Genomic DNA, 17125 nt, shown 5'->3' on the forward strand with positions numbered 1-17125 from the left:
CCTGCAGTGGCTCTGTGTGGTGTGTGTGTGTGTAGCTTATGCTGTCTGACATAGACCGGCAGGGAGTCCACATCACCACTGCCCTGACAGGGAGGGAGACCACATCATCGCCCTCACTGCACACCGTCTGCAGCTTATTGCTTCCCCAAAGTGGTCATGTGGCTTCATGTAGACCCTGGGGCGTGTCCCTCACTTGGGTCCCAACACTGCATCCCCCAACCCCCCGATACCTCTCGGAGACCCTTGAAATCACGCTGCCTGTGGCACAGGGGGACAGTGTTTTGAGCCAGCGCCCACGCTCATGGCAGCCTGCCGCCTAAGTGAGTGGTAAAGGAAATGGGACCAGGATGAACAGACATACGGCCAACGAAGGCCTGGGGAGGGTCCCTGTGAGAAGATGGCCAAGCATTGTGGGAGGAAGGGGACCGCTGTCTGTGGGACAGACACAAGCTCCAGGAATCCCAGGGCCCACGGTCACGGGTCTTTCCTGTGCACTGCCACACACGGGAGCAATGGGCAGCCCATCATGAGAGGGGGGTGTGTGCTTGCCAGTGTGTCACTTTCCAGGCAACGGGGACAAACGGCAAGAGCGGCGCGCATGATACGCAGCCTCCCCTAGTGTGGCGTCCTCTCCACGTCACACACCTCTGGTCACCGACCTTCCCTAGCCGGTGCACTGCTAGACTGCTGTCATGACATACATGTCTTCTGGGAGCAAGGATGGACGTAGAGAGTATGCAAAGGAGGCTGAGCAGATGGAAAACCGGGGTGCACAGACAGCAGGCGCACAGCTGACATGCGTCTCCCGGACAGCCAAGGTGATCCGCTGAGTGGATTTGTCGGACTAGGGGCACAATGAACAAAGGTGGCGGTGTAAATGGGCAAAGCGGGGAGGTCCCCCTTTACCCGTGTGTGTAGATAGCCGCGTGCCCAGCGCAGCGTGGAATGCAAAGGTCGCTTTCGCATGGCCAGAAGCCAAACAGGGCACCCAGAGCGCACAGAGGGCCGGCTGCAAGCCCCCCGGAGGAGTTGCACTGCACGGGGCCCAGAGCCTTCCTGCCTATGCAACAGACGCGCCCCAGTTTCCGGGTGACCTAGGGGCGGGACCGCCGAAGCCACGCACGCCACCGTCCCTATGATTGGTCCTGAAGGCAGTGAAGCGGCCTGGGCGTGGCTTGGAGCTCCCTCAGCCTCAAAGCCGCAGGCGCACACCTCTCACCACAAAGGCCTCCGAGGCAGCATCGGCATAGCGATAGCCACCGCCGAGGCATCCTGGGTACAGCACCATGCGCATGCGCATGCGCATGCGCCCCCTCGACCTTTGGGCTCTGGGAGGAAGGGGGAGCGAGTTGCCAGCCATTGCCCTCAGGGCTCCACTCACTGGGTCTGGGGAGGGGGGCCGTGCTTTCACCTCCCGCTTCGTCGTCGGTAGGAGCCACAGTTGGTGTCTCGGGCCGGGGCCGCATGTTGCGCGACTCGTGTTTCCGAAACACTGGGGATGCCCGGAGCCCCCATGCCGCCTTCGACCGGGAACGGGGCGGTCGAGAGACGAGGGCCCGTGGGGACACTGGGTCTCCGGCAGGGCCGGAGGTGCCGCAGGCCGAAGGCTCGCAGGCCACAAGCGAACAGCCTGTGCAGGAAGGCCAGGCCCGACCCGAGAGGCAGGTGGGCGGCCCCAGCGAGATATCGGTGCCGCTGGTGCATGACATAGTGGCGGTGGAGGCGCTGTGGGGCCTGGCGGAGGAGGAGGTTGAGGTGGCGGCCGCGGAAGAGGACGCGCCTGGGGCAGAGGGGCATGAGCAGAGGAAGAAGGGGGAGGAGGACGAGGAGCAGGAGCCGGGGAAGGAGAAGGTCCAAGTTCACGAGGAGGAGGACCTGAAGGGCGAGGGGGAGCAGCAGGACCAGAAGAGCAGAAGGAGGAGGAGGAGGAGGAGGAAGAGGGGGAGAGGCAGCAGGAGTAAAAGATTAGAAGGAGGAGGAGCAGCAGAAGCCCAAGCAGAAGGAGGAAGAGCGGAAGGAGGAGGAGTTGGCGGAAATGAAAGGGGAGGAGCAGGAGCAGCAGGGTATAGAAGCGGGCGCGGCGGCGGCCACGGCGCCGGCCGCGGCGGTGGCGGTGGAGGCATTGGCGGCGGCAGTGGCAGGGGAAGGGGACCAGGAGGAGGAGCAGGAGGAGGAAGGGAAGGCGTGCGAGCCATTAAAGGGAGAGCAGAATTGCAAACCGAGGAGGAAGAGGAGCAGGAGAAGGAAGCGCTGGAGGAGCAGCAGCAGGGCGAGGAGGAGGTGGAGGGCAAGGAGGACAAGGAGGAGCGGGTGGAGGAGGAACAGAAGCCGAGTGAGCAGGAAGGCCGATGGGTGGAAGAAGCCCAGGAGCTGCAGGTGAAGCAGGCTAAGAAGGAGCAGGTAGAGTCAGGCCTCCGTCCTTGCCCTTCCCCACTGGAGGCTCTGGAGGCTCTGGAGGCCCTTCAGATAGAGCTACAGCCGGTGAATAAACAAGCCAGCCGGGAGCACGCTCGACTCAAACTCAGGATGTGGCAGAGGCGGCAGCGACATCTGCAGCAGAGAGGTGCCCTTATCCAGGGCATCCGTGGTTTCTGGGCCAAGGCTGTATCCTTCCTGCTGCTGGTGGAGGGTCCACAGGGGGCTGGGCTTGCGCAAGAGGAAGGAAAGGGAGGTGCCATTTAGAGGAACCCAGGACAGGGACTGGAGCTAAGCCACGCTCCAGTGGCCGGGAACGTGCAAACGTGATCCCATCCGGTGGTCCTGGCTCTGCAATGAGTGTGGGAGGAGGGCAGTGCCGGGGTGGGGGAGGCATGTGTGCTTTACGTCGCACCTGGCACGGAAACAGCGCTGGGAGAGTGGGGAGTGGCGGTGGAGGTCCAGGCCAGGTCGGGGAAATGACCGAGGGCTTCTTCCCACACAAAGCCGCGTGGGGGCACGTTTCTGGGTCCCGCTAAGCATCTTGCTGCGGGGAAGGCGATGTGAATGCCCACTGGTCGGCGCGAGACCGGATGTGTGCTGTCTGGCTGTGTGGAAGTAAGCGTCCTCAGTGTCCTCACGAGCACACAAAGCTAGGCGTGGTTGCGGGCGTCTGGGCATGCACAGCCTCCTGTGCGTGTCTAGCAGAGCCCTGCGCGATCCTGAGACCCCGTGGGCCTGGACGCAGCCTGTGGGGAGGGCTTGAGAGCCTGGGGGAGGACGCCAGTCCCGGGGGGAGGACGCCTGGATGCTGTCCACACTGGTTCTCTGGTTCGAGCTCTCTCACGCCCAGCACCTGAAGGCTCTTTGACCTGCGGCAGTTTGTGAACCACCCTCAGATGTCAGCCCTGATTAGTAAGCCCGATGAAAGCATGCTTCGCCACATGACCAATTTGAAGGTCGGCCTGGGAGTGGGAGGTGGTGTGGGTGGCTGGCTGTGTGGGGAGGGGAGGTGGTGGGGAGAAGTGATGTGTTCCTTCCTCAGGGGAGGGCGGGTCTCCTGGAACAAGATTTCACATTTCTGCCCCACTGTACCACGGCAGGTGGAGGAACACAAGTTTCCCAGGGAATGCCGGAAGATCCTGCTGTTTTTTGGCAAGAACTCCTACTTCCAGAATGAAGTCGTTACGAAGGAGTATGTCCTAGGCCTTGATGGTAAGTGTCCACTGACTGCATGGGCGGCAGTGGGTGCAGGGTTGAATGTGATTAGTTCTCTGGCGCCTTCTCACATACTCGTCTTCCTGCAGGGTATAGGGCGTCTCATTCCAGTCCCATCCAGTGGTACCCAAGGTACAGACAGGAGGCCTACAGACGCAGGCATGACAACAGCAGCCTCAACTTCTTCAACTGGTTCTCTGACCACAGCTTTGCCGGCTCTAGCAGGATTGCTGAGGTGGGGCCCTGTAACAAGGAAGGGAGGTGATTTTCATGGGTTCCCCCACTGCGTGGGATAGCTACCTGAGGCCTGGCCTGTCTCCCCTACCAGATAATCATAGAGGATCTTTGGCCCAACCCCCTGCCGTATTTCAAGATGAAGGAGGCCCCAGGAGAGAGAACTGAGAGGGAAAGAGGTGAGCAGCCAAGGGTGTGGGCATGGAAATGTGTGTCATGGGGTCCAGGGCACAATTCTCTTCTGCATGGAGGCACCGAGACTCACAGCGGCACAGGAGGTGACCCCAGGTCAAAAGGGCATCAGCCTGAGACAGGGAGTCTTAAGAAGTAACGTGTCAAAGAGGCTTTGCCCCTTTGGGGAGCCTGAAGGTGGGAAGGGGGCTAGACAAAAAGAATGAGCAAAGCGGGACAACCAAAGCTGGCTCATCACATAGCACGGTGACAACTGTCATTCCCGGACCATGAACCCCACCCTCAGGCCTCCTACCACCATCCCACATGTTGTCTGGCTTCTGGATCCCCTTGTCAGCTTTGGCACAGCTTATCACACCCTCCCATCCTACTTTCCGTTTGGAAACATTCAAGCAACCTTACTCAGGGCCAAGATAAGACTCTCACCTGTCCTGTGTGTGTGTGTGTGTGTGTGTGTGTGTGTGCGTGTGTGTGTGTGTGTGTGTGTGTGTGTATGTGTGTGTGTCTGTCTGTCTGTCTGTCTGTGTGTACCCATATATCCCAGGGATATGCACGATCTTGAGAAGAGTATGAAGGAGCGTCGCACTTCATCGACCCCAGTGGAAACCCTTCCGATGCTCACCGATGGTCCACAAGATTCTCCTGGCCATGAAATAAGGACAAGGGTGGTGGTGACACGTGGCGCAGGGCGGGGGTCCAATACATTTGAAGAAATATAGAATGGGAGATAAACAGCATGAAGTGTTTGTGTGTGTCTTCCTCTCAGGTTCGCTCTGGGGCGTGTCCATGTATACATGCGGCTGTCCAGAGGTGTAAGTGTTCTGTGCCTGCACATTGGAGTTCCAAGGAAGGGCGGGACGTAGGACATTGTCCGTAGGGATGGGTCACACATTGGGATTGCATGTGAGGTCAGTAAGATTGAAGCCATGGGGACTTGAGTGAGGGAGGCCAGGGCACAAACCTGAGAGAAAGGCCAGTGCCCAGGTTCATAGCTTTCCTGTGAAAATGAGGAAATTCAAGGAAACGGAGAGGCCAGCACAGGCCAGGGATGTCCAATATTCAGGGATTGGGCATGTCCATGATGGTGCCCCCAGAATCCCGCATGGGGACACCCTCAGTCATGTTGACTGAACCGCCACACAGGGAGGAATTCCCAGGGTTGATTACCCTCTGGTTTTCAGACGTCTACCAATGCAGACTGTCTTGTGGACAAGGTCAGGATCTCAGGACCAGCCACACATATTTGAGGGATTGTGAGCAGGTTGTAAGATTGGCGTCCAGGGGAAGGAACCGAGGGACCAGAGGCAGAGTGGGTGGGTAAGACCGATGAAGTTCTGCTTCAGGCAGAGTTGACAGGGACAACATACACACTGCAGAGAAAACAGCCCACTACAGTCTCACGCAACTCCAAAATCACAGCGAACTTTTCTGGTTCCACTTCCTGAAGCTGAGCCTCCCAAACACCGCTTCACTTATTCTCACACACACACACACACACACACACACACACACACACACACACACACACAAGACTCCTGAAGGAGTCCTAGTGCTGATGCCCTTGTGTGAACTTTGCTGTTTCTGAAAAGACCTCTGGTTACGAATGGGTGGCCCGGATTGCAAGCCAACAGAGGGGAGGGTCGCGGGGAGGTGGGGCTCTTCAAGGGCACGAACACGCCAACCTCTCCCGTGTGCCCTCTGCCCTCTCATCATCAGCCGTGATGAGTCGGGTGATGCTCTTCCTCTGTGTCCACAGGCTTAAGCCGTGTGTCCAACACGCCATGTGAGACTTGTGAGAAGACTCCCAAGTGCAAACACCAGCAGGCGCTCAGGGAGGTCGCCTCGTCCCAGGCAGCCTGTGTTCCTTTGCCTGAGTGCCAGGACAAAGGCTGCCTCAGCCACATAGGGAACGATGGACTTGTGAGGCCTTAGCATTCTGTGCAGAGGTCCCCGGCAGGCCTGGAGCTTAGAAAGGACTGGGACGAGCCTCACCTGCGAAGACGTGAGTGCTGGGATACTCCTTACACAGCAGATGGCTGCTTGCCAGAGATGTCTGTGCTAGGGATGGGGCAAAAGCTCCACCGTGCGAGCAGTGCAGTCGACAGAGTTCAGCCTTGTCCATCGCAGGCTCTTCTGTATCCCCATGTAACACGGCCCCCAGCACAGCGTGCCTGACACTGACCTCCCGACACTAATATTCCTGTCTCCCAAGCTGCCCAAGCTCCCCAGGATCCCCACTGCACAGCTCTGCAGTACAAGAGCCTTCTCTGCAGTGGCTCTATTCCAGAGAAGGCGTGGGCAGTCCCAATGCATGGAGGCCTCTTGCCCCTATCATATGCAGACAACACGGTCAGCGGGGTGTCAGCACGCTGTGGAGTTGAGGATCTGTGCGACCAAGCCTTACCTCTTCCAGGGCAGAGGCTGTCGCACTCTCTAGAAGGGAAGGCAGGCCTTTCTCTCGCTGCTGTCTGCACACTGGCTGGAGAGGCACGTCTTCTCAGCTGCTTGATGGGTAAATGTCAGGGTACCCTGGAAAAGCTCCCAGTGCTGACCCGAGTCTTTGGGTGTGAACATCCAAAGAAAGTATGGCCAGTGATTGTGCAGTGGGAATACGGCCTCAGTGGTCATGAGGCTGGGCCCTTTGGGGCATCTTCCTGCACAAGCAGGCCGTTACTTGATAGGTCTTGCCGAGCAGGAACACTTTAGGGGACAGGTGAACACAGGGTCCCCCACATGTTAATATCTCCAGCCAATACCTCCTTAGGGGCCAGGGTGACGTTTCCGCCCGGCCTGTCCCAAAGACAAGGTACGGACAAGGTGTGGGTGTGGAATGCACTCACGGCACCCAGAGCCAAACCCTCGAGTGTGGACACTTGAGGTCCGTGGGCAGAGGCCTCGGTGCTCTGTGTCCGAGGGATTACAGCCCTCATGCTGCACACCCGGCATCCCCGGGTGTCCTCCCGTATCCGCAGCTCTCCCCGGGGAGCCCTAGGGTCCAGGAGCTGCTAAACCCCCTGCACAACTGTATCTGCTGCCCAGCGGCCTCTTCCACCCCAACATCAGCGTGTGTGGGCTCCAGAGTGCTGTCCCTCGAGAGAGGACACCCTCAGCAATTCAGGAGCCTTCTGACTTCCATGTCTCTGAACCACACGTGTCTCATTGGCCTGTCGGGATCGTCACGTTGTTCTCTGTTCACAGGAAATGTCTCGCATTGCCTGTGCTCCTCTGTCTCCCTGAGTGAGCCCTGGCGTGTTTGTGTCTTTTCCTGGCTTTGCCTGTGCCGACACCTCTCTGGTGATGCCTCCTTGCCTGGCCTAAGTGGGCACAGCTGTACCCGTGTAACCGCCTTCGTCTCTGCACACCTGTGTGTTGGGTCAGCTGTGGCTCTGGTGGCCTGTCTTGTCTTTGGTGTATGCTTCTGCGCTTGAGTGTGCTTCCCTCTGCATTCAACCCCTTTCTTCCACTGACAGATCCAGTTGCTGTCCTGCTGTCAGGTGGAGGGGCTTCTGCGTGTTCTGTTCTATGTTCCAGGAGCCAGAAATCCTTCCGTGCCTGTAGGACCTTCGTCAGAGGATTGGCCATGCACTCACTGCCAGCCAGTTAATGTCCCCAAATGCAGCTGGCTTGCTGTGAGCATTCCGTCACACCTCTATTTTCTGTCCTTCTGTTTTCAAACCCTTTGCGCCCGAGGGGCTCAAACGTCACTGGCCGGCACATTGCAGATGCAGGCGTAAATTGTGAAAAGCGGACCGGCAACGTTTTCCCACTTACTCTTTTGCCACGTGGCATGTTCCTGGCTGGGAGAGACTTCCCCCTGCCAGTGTGTGTCTCGTTTCCGTGTGCCTCCTGTGTGTTCTGGTCCCTAATTTGTCCATTACGTCCTACCTGGGAGTCTGATCCATGTTTGCAGGAACGAGGCTGACACCTTTGACTGCTGGGTTCTGAGCTCAGCTTAGTCCACCAGGACTAGTGCGTGCCTGAGGGACACAACGGGCAGTGACGGATGTGCCCGTATCCTTCACGTGCAAGCGCTCCGTCCAGCCACCTTCACCGGGACATTTCTCAGCGACCCCTCTTTGTGTGTGGTGAGAGCACTTGCCTCTGAGAAATCTGACGAGGCGGTGAAGCATTGCTTACGGCTGCCCTGTGCAAGTTAAATCTCCAGAACTCATGCACATGGCATGACTGCATCTTCACACCCGAGCCCCGACACCTCCTCATCGCACCCTCCCCTGATTAGCACCACTCTACTCTCTGGTGGACTGCATGCCTTTAACTCCTTTAGTCTCCTCAGGAATCCATCAGGCAGGGCTCACCACCACTGTGCTTCTGTCAGGGGCTGGCTTCTTTCAGTGAGCCCAGTGCTTTCTGCACTGATGCTCAATGCACCCGCAGAAGGGTGAGCCACACTAAGCCCGGCGGCAAACCCTTTGGCCCTACGTTTCCCACACGTGTGCCTGGTGGCAGAGGTGCACAAGGAGCCCGCCTGCATGCGTCTCCCAGGTCCTCCACAGGGTACAAAGTACCGCCTCAGGAGGCTGATCCGCATCACATGGGCATAGCTCTGCTTGCACGTGTTAGCCTTTCGTATCATACAGGCAGCCCAGACTTAGAAATCCTGCTACCTGCTTACAACTATCCAGCCCTCGTGCTTCTGCAGACGCTCTGTGTCTGTACAGACATTTGAGTCACGGTCTCGTGACCTTCCAATACAGCTTGATGGTCTGTCCTTAGCTTACAGCCTGGGATGCGGTTCTCACTCATTGTCCTCCCCTCGGGTGCGAGTTTCCTCCATCACTGTGGTGGAAGGTAACCTTTATCACCATACGTTGGCTTGAAATTACTGGGCGGATCACCTGTCTGCGTCCGGGGATCCGAAGGAGACCTTGGCTCTTTTGCTCACGGTCCACACTTTCTCTGTAATGAGTCGCTTTGGATGAGAAGCTTGCCAGAGGCGAGGGGGCCTCAGAGTTGAGCACATTTCCTGGGCATCTGTGAGAACTTCGTTGGTTCCACTCGGAAAGCATTGACATTCATGGATGTGCAGCCTCTGCTTTTGCTTGAATTTGCCGAGCTTTGGGACGTGATTTCTTCCCGCATGTGCTGTGCCTAAATCTCTGCTGTGTCTTTCCGGCAGTCCCGTTTGCTGTCTCCTGCTGGTAAGTACAGGACTTCCAGCAGCCCTGTGGGGAACGGGTCCTTGTTTTCTTCCCTGCGGTGCCCTCTTCCTCACCCCGAATGACCTCACTGCAGCTTCCTTCTAGTTCAGCGATCGTTTCAGACTGCCCTTAAGGTCCAGGTGGGAGCGGTGCCTTTTGTGCTGAGGGCTGACCACTGTAGAGCATTCGTCTCTGTGCAAATTGCACAGGTGAATTTCACCAGGTGAAAGAGAGTGCACACTGCAGTTGCCCTGTCTTCAGAGTCAGCCCACCTGTCTCCGCCTCGGCTGCCCCTGCTCTCCTTCCTCCTACCCTCTCCTTGCCTCCCCCTCCCTTGTCTTCTTCCTGTCCCTCCCTCCCACTTTCCTTCCAGCTCTCTTTGTCTTCGTCTCCCTCCTCTCCATCACTAATGCCTCCCCCTGTCTCCGCCTGTCTTCCTTGTAATAGGTGCCCCTCTGTCTCTTCTTGTCTTGCTCCTCCTCCCTGTCTCTCCCGCCAATCTCCCCGGACTCTCCCTCTCCAGGCTGGTCTTCCCCTCCACTCGTCCTTCCTTCATCTGCTCTGCTAGCACGTGTCTCTCTCTCTCCCTCTATAGCTCTGTCTCTCTGTGTGTCTCTTTTTCACTGTCTCTCTCAGTGGACCTTCTGTGTCTGGGTGCATGCTTCTTCAGAATTCTTGTTGGTGCCTGGGAAATGGGAAGGGAACTCGTCTGCTTTCGTGTGTACTAGTGAAAGCAGGCACGGGGCTTTCTCAGAGACAGACACAGACAAGTCTGCAATTCTCGGTGAAGGGCCCCTACGTGCCCTGCGTGGTTGGAGTCGTCCTCCTTTTAGTGGAAGGTTAGATTTCAGGACCGGAGCAAGCTGCTAAATCCTACTACCCCATCTCCCTGGCGCTCTGTACGGAGATCAGTAGGGCACCAGTGGCAGATGGTGCTCTGGGGGTTGTTCTTTGCTCTGCATTGCAGTGCAGTGAGGTCTACTGAGCTGTGTTCTTGCAAGGACATGGCGGTGGGGTGGGTCTAGGGTGGGTGTCACTGGTTCTGGGTGGGCACCCACCTTACCGCCGCCCTCAGCCTGACGGCCAACGAGGAGATACCGTGGGGACGGCCATGTGGCCCCGGTAGGCGTGACACTAAGGACTTCTCCAGGCTTTGCCCCAGCTTCATGAAGAAGGGGCAAGGCACGGAGCAGGGAGTGGCTCACGGCGTGGACGATCCTGTGCTGAATGCTCTGGTGCCCGTAGTGAGGCCTCTGGGGAAAGGGTGTACAAGCGACCACAGACTGCGCGATACCGGGGACCTCGCAAGTGAAGGCTGGAAGGTGACAGCGCTGAAGAGGACATGCGGCAAACGGGGGCCACGCTGGCACCTTGGCACTCGCTCCAGAGCCTGGACCGGCCATTGGCGCGCGCTTGCTGGCGGCCAGCACCCTGTCTTGCTGTCTTGCAACTGATTGCTCCCCGAACCTGGCCAGCTGGCCTGACCTGCCCTGGAACCACTTCGCCCCCAGGCCGCATGCGCACACTCTTCACTGCCTCTGTCTCGGCCCCTCCTCCACAGCAGCCACAGCCAATGCGGAGTCCTCAAATCCCAGAGCCCGTGCGCCTGCGCTCAACTTTGGCGGGCTGCGGCGGGAGGCTTCAGGGAGCTAATGGTCTTGCGGCCAAGGCTCCCCCCACCTGCTGCCGTTTCCTGTCCTTGTCCTGAGGCTGCCCTAGCTACACTGGGGCCGGGGCCGAGCGTCATGGCCAGCGTGTCGCGGTCCGGACAAAGCGGAGATTCCCGCCGACCCTGGGCCCTGATCGTCCCGGATGCGAAAGGTGGAGAGTCCCGGCCCCGCGGGAATGCAGGGGCGCTGGAGGGCGTGGGCTGGCCGCAGTCCCCAGGTTCAGGGGCGGCAAGCGCCCATCCTGTGCAGGAAACCCAGGCCGGGTGTGAGATACAGGTGGCAAGCCCAGCGGAGGAATTGGTGCTGATATTGGATGACGGAATGGTGGCGGCTGAGGTGGTGATCGGGGAGGAGGAAGAGGACGGCGAGGCGACCAAGGATGAGGTGGCTGGAGAGGAGAATTCTGAGGAAGCCAAGCCAGAAGCAGAGGACATGCACGAGGAGGAGGAGGAGGTGGAAGTTGAGAGACAGCAGCAGGAGGAGTTTCAGGAGCAAGAGGAGAAGCGCGAGGCAGATGCAGAGGCGGAGGAGGGGCCCCAGCTCTCACAGCCGCTGCAGCAGCAAGAGCCAGCGCTGCGTCCTGCCTCAGGCCAGGACCCGCTGGCAGCACTGGAGCGTCTTCAGCTGGAGATCAGCGCTGGGAATGCCCAGGATTCCAGGGCCTTATGGCGGCTGAAGCGCAGGATTCTTCGGAGGCAGATTTCTTACCTGGATCACAGAAGGGCCATCATCAAGCACATCCCTGGCTTCTGGGCCCAGGCGGTATCCTTCCTTGTGCTGGTGGGTGATGGCGGGGGCTGTTGTGCAGGAGGGCTGGGCACTGAGAGCAGGGTGCCTCAGGGCGATGGCCCCCAGAGAGGAGAGCTGGGGAATGGTCCCTGGCCCTGGGTTGGTGTGGTCTGGGATCCAGTGTAAGGCCTTGGACAGGGGCGGTTGTTGGGGATGGGGGGACTTGGTGACTGGGTCTGTTTCCTCTAGGTCTCCGCCAACGTTGGCCTGCAGGCTGGTCTCAAATATTACTTGCAGACACGAGCCATGTGTCCCCATGCTACCAGAGCTAGGGTAGCACAAAGCAGCCTTCACTCAGAGCAGATAAGGCAAGGAAACATTTCGCTGCAAAATGGGAGAGTTACGCAGGCCGCACACCCACCTTCACATTCACAGGCTGTGCACGTTTCCTAGCAGTTCCTTCAAAAGAGAGCATTTCAGACACACACTCATGACCTTTAGTGGAACCACGCCACGCCCCTTTGCCAGACAGTAGGACGACTGAGACCCACTCCGAATGGGGTACAAGCTGCCTCCCCAGACCCTGACACATGACACACACACACACACACACACACACACACACACACACACAGAGGATTCTCTCCTGGTATCTCCACCCCTGCTTCCCTCTCTGTCCTCAGGCTCCGGCTCGGTCCCACCCATGTCTTTCTCTCCGGACTGGCTGTGTCACTGTGTCTAATCCTTTTCCCTCCTCGGCCCTCCTCGTCCGTGCTTCTCGATCTCTTTCTCCCTCCCACACCCTCTGCTTGCAGCGTAAGTGTGCAGTCGGGTTCCTGTAAGCCATGTTATTCCATCTGGACTCAGGAGGCTGGTGACAACATAGGTCTTCACGGGAATATGCCAAGAAACCCAGCCGTGAGGAGGGGTCAGAGCACATGCCGACATCACAAGCTATGATGGGCTGCTGGCAGCCCACACAGGTCAGATATAGGAAGGAACTGTGAGGCGTGCAGGCAGTGGAGTCTCTCCCTGCTGTGTGCAGACAGCGTGGGAGGTACAGGAAGCCAACGGACTGCCCAGTGTCGATGGGGTCTGATGCATCTGCAGAGGCTGAGGAGTGTGGGGACTAGTGTTTCCTGGTCTTTCTGCACATGCCGTGATCTAGTCCCTTGCTCTTAGCCTGGGAGGGTTGGAGGGGGGCTGTGTCTGTTTCCACAGCATCTGAAGGCACAGCTCCTTGACACAGCACAGATTCTGAATCACCCCCAGTTGTCGGCCATGATCGGTGCCCAGGACAAAGACGTGCTCAGCTACGTGGTCGACTTGGAGGTGAGACCGGGGAGGCTGTGGCTGGGGGCCGTCCCGTCGGGTGTGGGATTTGGGCAGGAGAAGGTGAGGCAAAGGTGCTCACCCTCACAGCCAGGCAAGTAGCTCAGGACCCCGAGGGAGGACACTTGCCCCCTCCTGTCCCATTGCTCACGGCAGGTGGAAGAAGTGGGCCATCCCAAGTACCGCTGCAGAGTGATGTTTTTCTTTGGGGCCAACCCGTACTTCCGGAACCCAGTGATCATTAAGGAGTATCAGCTGAGCTTTGCTGGTAGGGTGTGGGTCCCATGATGGTGCGGGGCAGGGGGATGAGGAGCATGAATCAGGGGCAGGAGGGAGGGGGAGGGGGAGGGGCAGGTGGGTGGGGAGGAGGCCATCAGCTTGCTCCTCAAATCCTCTCTTCCTGCAGGCTACAGGGTATCGCGTTCCACTCCAGTCCAGTGGTTCTGGGATTATGAACGTGGAGCTCCCAGTCGCAGGCATGACCCCACCAGCCTTAACTTGTTCAACTGGCTGTGTGAGCACAGCCGCCCAGGGGCGAACAGGATTGCCGAGGTGGGGCCCCTGAGGCCTTCGTCAGCAGTGGGGATGTGGGTGGCCCCCGGCCAGAGAGGAGAGTGGGCTATGCCCAATGTGGCGCCGGCCTGTGTCCTCTTCCAGATCATCATCGAGGACCTGTGGCCCAATCCCCTGCAGTACTACCTGAGGGAGGAAGGGACCAGCAGACAGTGATCTGACGTGCTCACGTGTCGGTGAGGACCCCAGTATGCGGTGTGTTGACCTGCGTGTTGTATGGGCAAGGGAACGTGGGCCACACATTGGCTTGGAAATGGAAGGTCCGCCAAGACAGGGACACAGGTAGCATGGGGAGAGGGTGGGAGGATGACAGGGGACCTGCAGAGACTCAGCTGCAAACACACAGAGGGTCGAAGCCTGCAAACCAAATGCAGTTGTGCTGTGGGCTGGGGCTTTGGAGAGCAACTGGGGAGGAGCAGTGCTTCACCACAAATGCTCCCCGTGGATGTCCGCCCTGTCCCGGGCTTCCCCCTGCTCCTTCAGTCTGGATTTGCCTGCCAGTCTTTGGGTCAGGAGCTGCCGTGTCCCCAGGCGCCACTGTGGTGAGAATCTCGCACTTCCTTCCATGTGCCCCACCACGCCATGTCCTCCCGCAACCCGACAGCCATTCTTAGAACTGGTCCAAGGCCATTGGGGGCTGGAAATGAATCCCTGGGTGAGAAAGCAAGGGGGATCGCAAAAGGGCGAGGCACAAGAGTGACACCATCTGGGATGTATCTGCAAATATCCCGTATCATTCTTGGTGTCTGTTGCGTGGGGGTGCGTGTGTGCGCGTGTACGCAAATGTGTCTGCGTGTGCCCACATGCGTCAGGGGCTCTGCATCTGTGTGGGCGTGAATGGCGCAGAGCTTCTATCTTTGCCCATGCAGAAACAATGGAGGACGCCACCAGTGCTGGAAGAGATGGGTGGATGAGTCTCCTGTCTTCTACGTGCCCCGGAGAGAATTGAGGAAGAGATAACGTGTGGCAGCCTTGAAGAGGTTCCACGATGTTTATGTGGACACATACAGGAAGCTAAAAACCCTTCTGTTTTTGTGTATGTGTTTGTGTGTGTTTATGGGGGACGCAAGGAGGCTCGACGAGAACGGGACCTGAGTGTGACTGTCCTAGCCGCTGCCCGGGTGATTCTGTGTGTGCAGGAGAGGTGCAGTACTGGGGTGGGGCCGGTGTTGCCATGTGCACAGAGGCCTGCCTTCTTGGGCAGGAAGAGCCTGGAAGGAGGAGGAGGAAGAGACAGACCTGTTATTTGGAGATTTATTGTATAGGCCAGAGCCGAAAGGCAGGGAAGGGGATTGCACAGTGGGACCAAATTGGTCCATTGGGTCGTGGTACAGTGTGGCCAGGACTCGGGGGGGTTTCATCCAGGACCCTTGCTCCCAGAGGGGTGTTGTGTCCTTGGTGAGATAGAATCCAGTCAGCAAAGCCTCCAGTCAGGATCAGAGCTAAGACCACATGTCCCCGGACAACTCAGGAGCAGGCAGCCTTCTCATAGTCGATGGCAGTATACCTTGCTGCTGCCTCCCACACCCGGGGCTCCTTTGACCCCGAGCCCTGTCCTCAGACAGTGGCTCAGGATGGGAGATGTGTGAGGGGGAGGGGCAGGTGTGGGTTGTGGGCAGCAGCGAGGCTTATGAGTGGGAATGCATGGAGAGAGTACGCACGAGGGCAGAGATCCAGCGTGAGTTCGTGCGAGTGTGTGTGGGCGTCTGTGGCAAACTGGGCCTGAGATCCGTGGTGGTGCCGGCAGTGTGAGCGTGCATATGTTCGTGCGATTGCGTAGCCGTGTGTCTCTGTGTGTGCAGGAGTGGGTGGTTAGGCCACTGGAGAGACAAGGAGAGACACAGCGGTCTGTGTGAATGAGGTGCTTATGTGGGACGGTCAGGTGCCAGAATACAAGAGTGCAGTCCCTTCCCTCCTGAGTCCTGATGGTAATCGCTGGGATGGGTGCAATCGTTGCTGTGCCAGGGGGCTCAAGTCAGGATGCAAAAGGGAGATTGGTGCAAGGTCAAGAGGGGGGCCGAGGGGAGGACAGCCTGTGTCCAGTGGCCAGTGGACCACTAGTGAGTAAGTGTGCTTGTGTGTGTGTTAGTGTGTGTCTATGTGGGAGTGAGTGTGTGTGTGTGTGTGTGTGTGTGTGTGTGTGTGTGTGTGTGTGAGTGGCTCTGGTGGGCCGACAGTAGCAAATACGTAGGGGCTACATGGTGTGCCCAGGCTTTGTGCACAGGGTAGCTAGGGAACCCAACCTGTCAGGCTACGTGGTGTGCAGAGGGCGTAGGTATTTCCCTGGAGGGAGCAGTCTAGCAAAAATCTCTGCTCTTGGCAGACGAGCCATGTTTTGTCGCCAGTCAGCTCTTCCTTGGGGCTCTCCTCTCTGCTTCCTGTGCACCAGGCCCAGGGAAAGGGAGGAGCTGGGACCCTAGACCTCAGGTGACTTGAGTCCCCCAGGGGTGCCATAGCAGGGTGGTGTGCGTGATCCATGTGTGGATGGGCAGGTGAGCAGCCTGCCAGCTGCTCTCTGAGGGGACAGTTCCTTGCCAGCAACACCTCTCCCCGCAGCACAAGATCACCACTGTCGCTGCAGCTGGGCTGGGGACATGTCAAGGTGTGTCCCAGAACTGTGTTCCCCTTGCATGTAAGTGGTGCCAGAATGCGCCTCTCAGTCCCTGTGCGGGTGACCCTGATTAGCCTCAGGCTTTGTCGACTCCTGGCCTCATGTAAATGGGGAACTGGGTTCCTTTCTCAGTGTCTCAGCGGTTGCATGTCGACAGAGGATGCTGTGGACATTGTGGTCAGGATTCTGACCGGGCTCCCCCCGCCCTGCCCCAAACCACAGTGGGCAGCACATGGCCCACTGTGTGTGCGCTTTGGGGAGGCTAAAGCCGTACAGCCCCTCCAGTATTCTTCTCAGGTGGTGGACGGTCAAAGGGGCCTAGGGAGGAACACTGGTCCCAGTCTGCTGCCGGCTGTGCCCACAGGTGTGTGTGCCCAGCTCCTTGACGCTGAAGCTGCAAGGCTTCCGCACTGCCCCCAAAGCCCCATCCCTAGAATTTGCGTGTGGGCCAGATGGAAGTGAAGTCCCAGTGACCCTGCGGGATCACAGCGGGTGGTCTCGTCTGTGCCTGGCCACCCACCTACCTGCCTTCCCCGCAGCCCGTGGCCCCCATACAGGGCTTTCGGTAAACACACGGCCACCGTCCAGCATGAGAGGAAAGGCTTGACGGTGTCCCAGTACCGCTGGTCATGTGTTGGCTGCTGCCAGCTGACAGCATGGAGACCCCATGGCCCAGTGGAGGATGTCCGACCTGTCCTACAAGGAACTGGGGACGACTGTACGGATGCATCAGGTCCCATGCAGTAACCTAGGCCTGACCTTATCCGCCTAGGGGGTGATCGAAGCGCCTTGGGGTCCCAGGCCTGGCATACGTGTCGGTGAGCTTCCTCCTGGATGGCGCTGCCGACACAAGGCTGGCTGGTCAGGGGTCGCGTGGGAGGCCCGTTGGGTCCCGGCCTCTAGGTCCGATACTGCTGTAGGTGTTGTTGAAAAGACAGAGCACGATATGACCATCCCTTGGGTGTCGCTGCACCGGGGATCCCGTCGCTGCT

The 17125-nt window shown here is 58.6% G+C and overlaps 2 protein-coding genes across 2 annotated transcripts; both read left to right on the plus strand.

The window, feature by feature from the left end:
* Positions 1-1464: 1464 nt before the first annotated feature.
* Positions 1465-4012, plus strand: LOC128774549 (testis-specific Y-encoded protein 3-like; the record flags this gene model as incomplete). The annotated part of the gene is made up of 6 exons (XM_053893615.1): positions 1465-1647; positions 2446-2604; positions 3297-3374; positions 3519-3630; positions 3723-3868; positions 3962-4012. Coding segments are annotated over exons 1-6 (729 nt in total), but the record flags the coding sequence as incomplete, so codon positions are not given.
* A 7605-nt stretch (positions 4013-11617) lies between these two features.
* Positions 11618-13678, plus strand: LOC128774550 (testis-specific Y-encoded protein 1-like; the record flags this gene model as incomplete). Its single annotated transcript, XM_053893616.1, has 5 exons — positions 11618-11650; positions 12872-12949; positions 13106-13217; positions 13356-13501; positions 13607-13678. Coding segments are annotated over 5 exons (441 nt in total), but the record flags the coding sequence as incomplete, so codon positions are not given.
* Between the last annotated feature and the right edge of the window lie 3447 nt (positions 13679-17125).

Source organism: Panthera pardus, unplaced genomic scaffold (assembly GCF_024362965.1).
Source record: "Panthera pardus isolate Hobbes unplaced genomic scaffold, ASM2436296v1 HiC_scaffold_333, whole genome shotgun sequence".
NCBI lineage: Eukaryota > Metazoa > Chordata > Mammalia > Carnivora > Felidae > Panthera > Panthera pardus.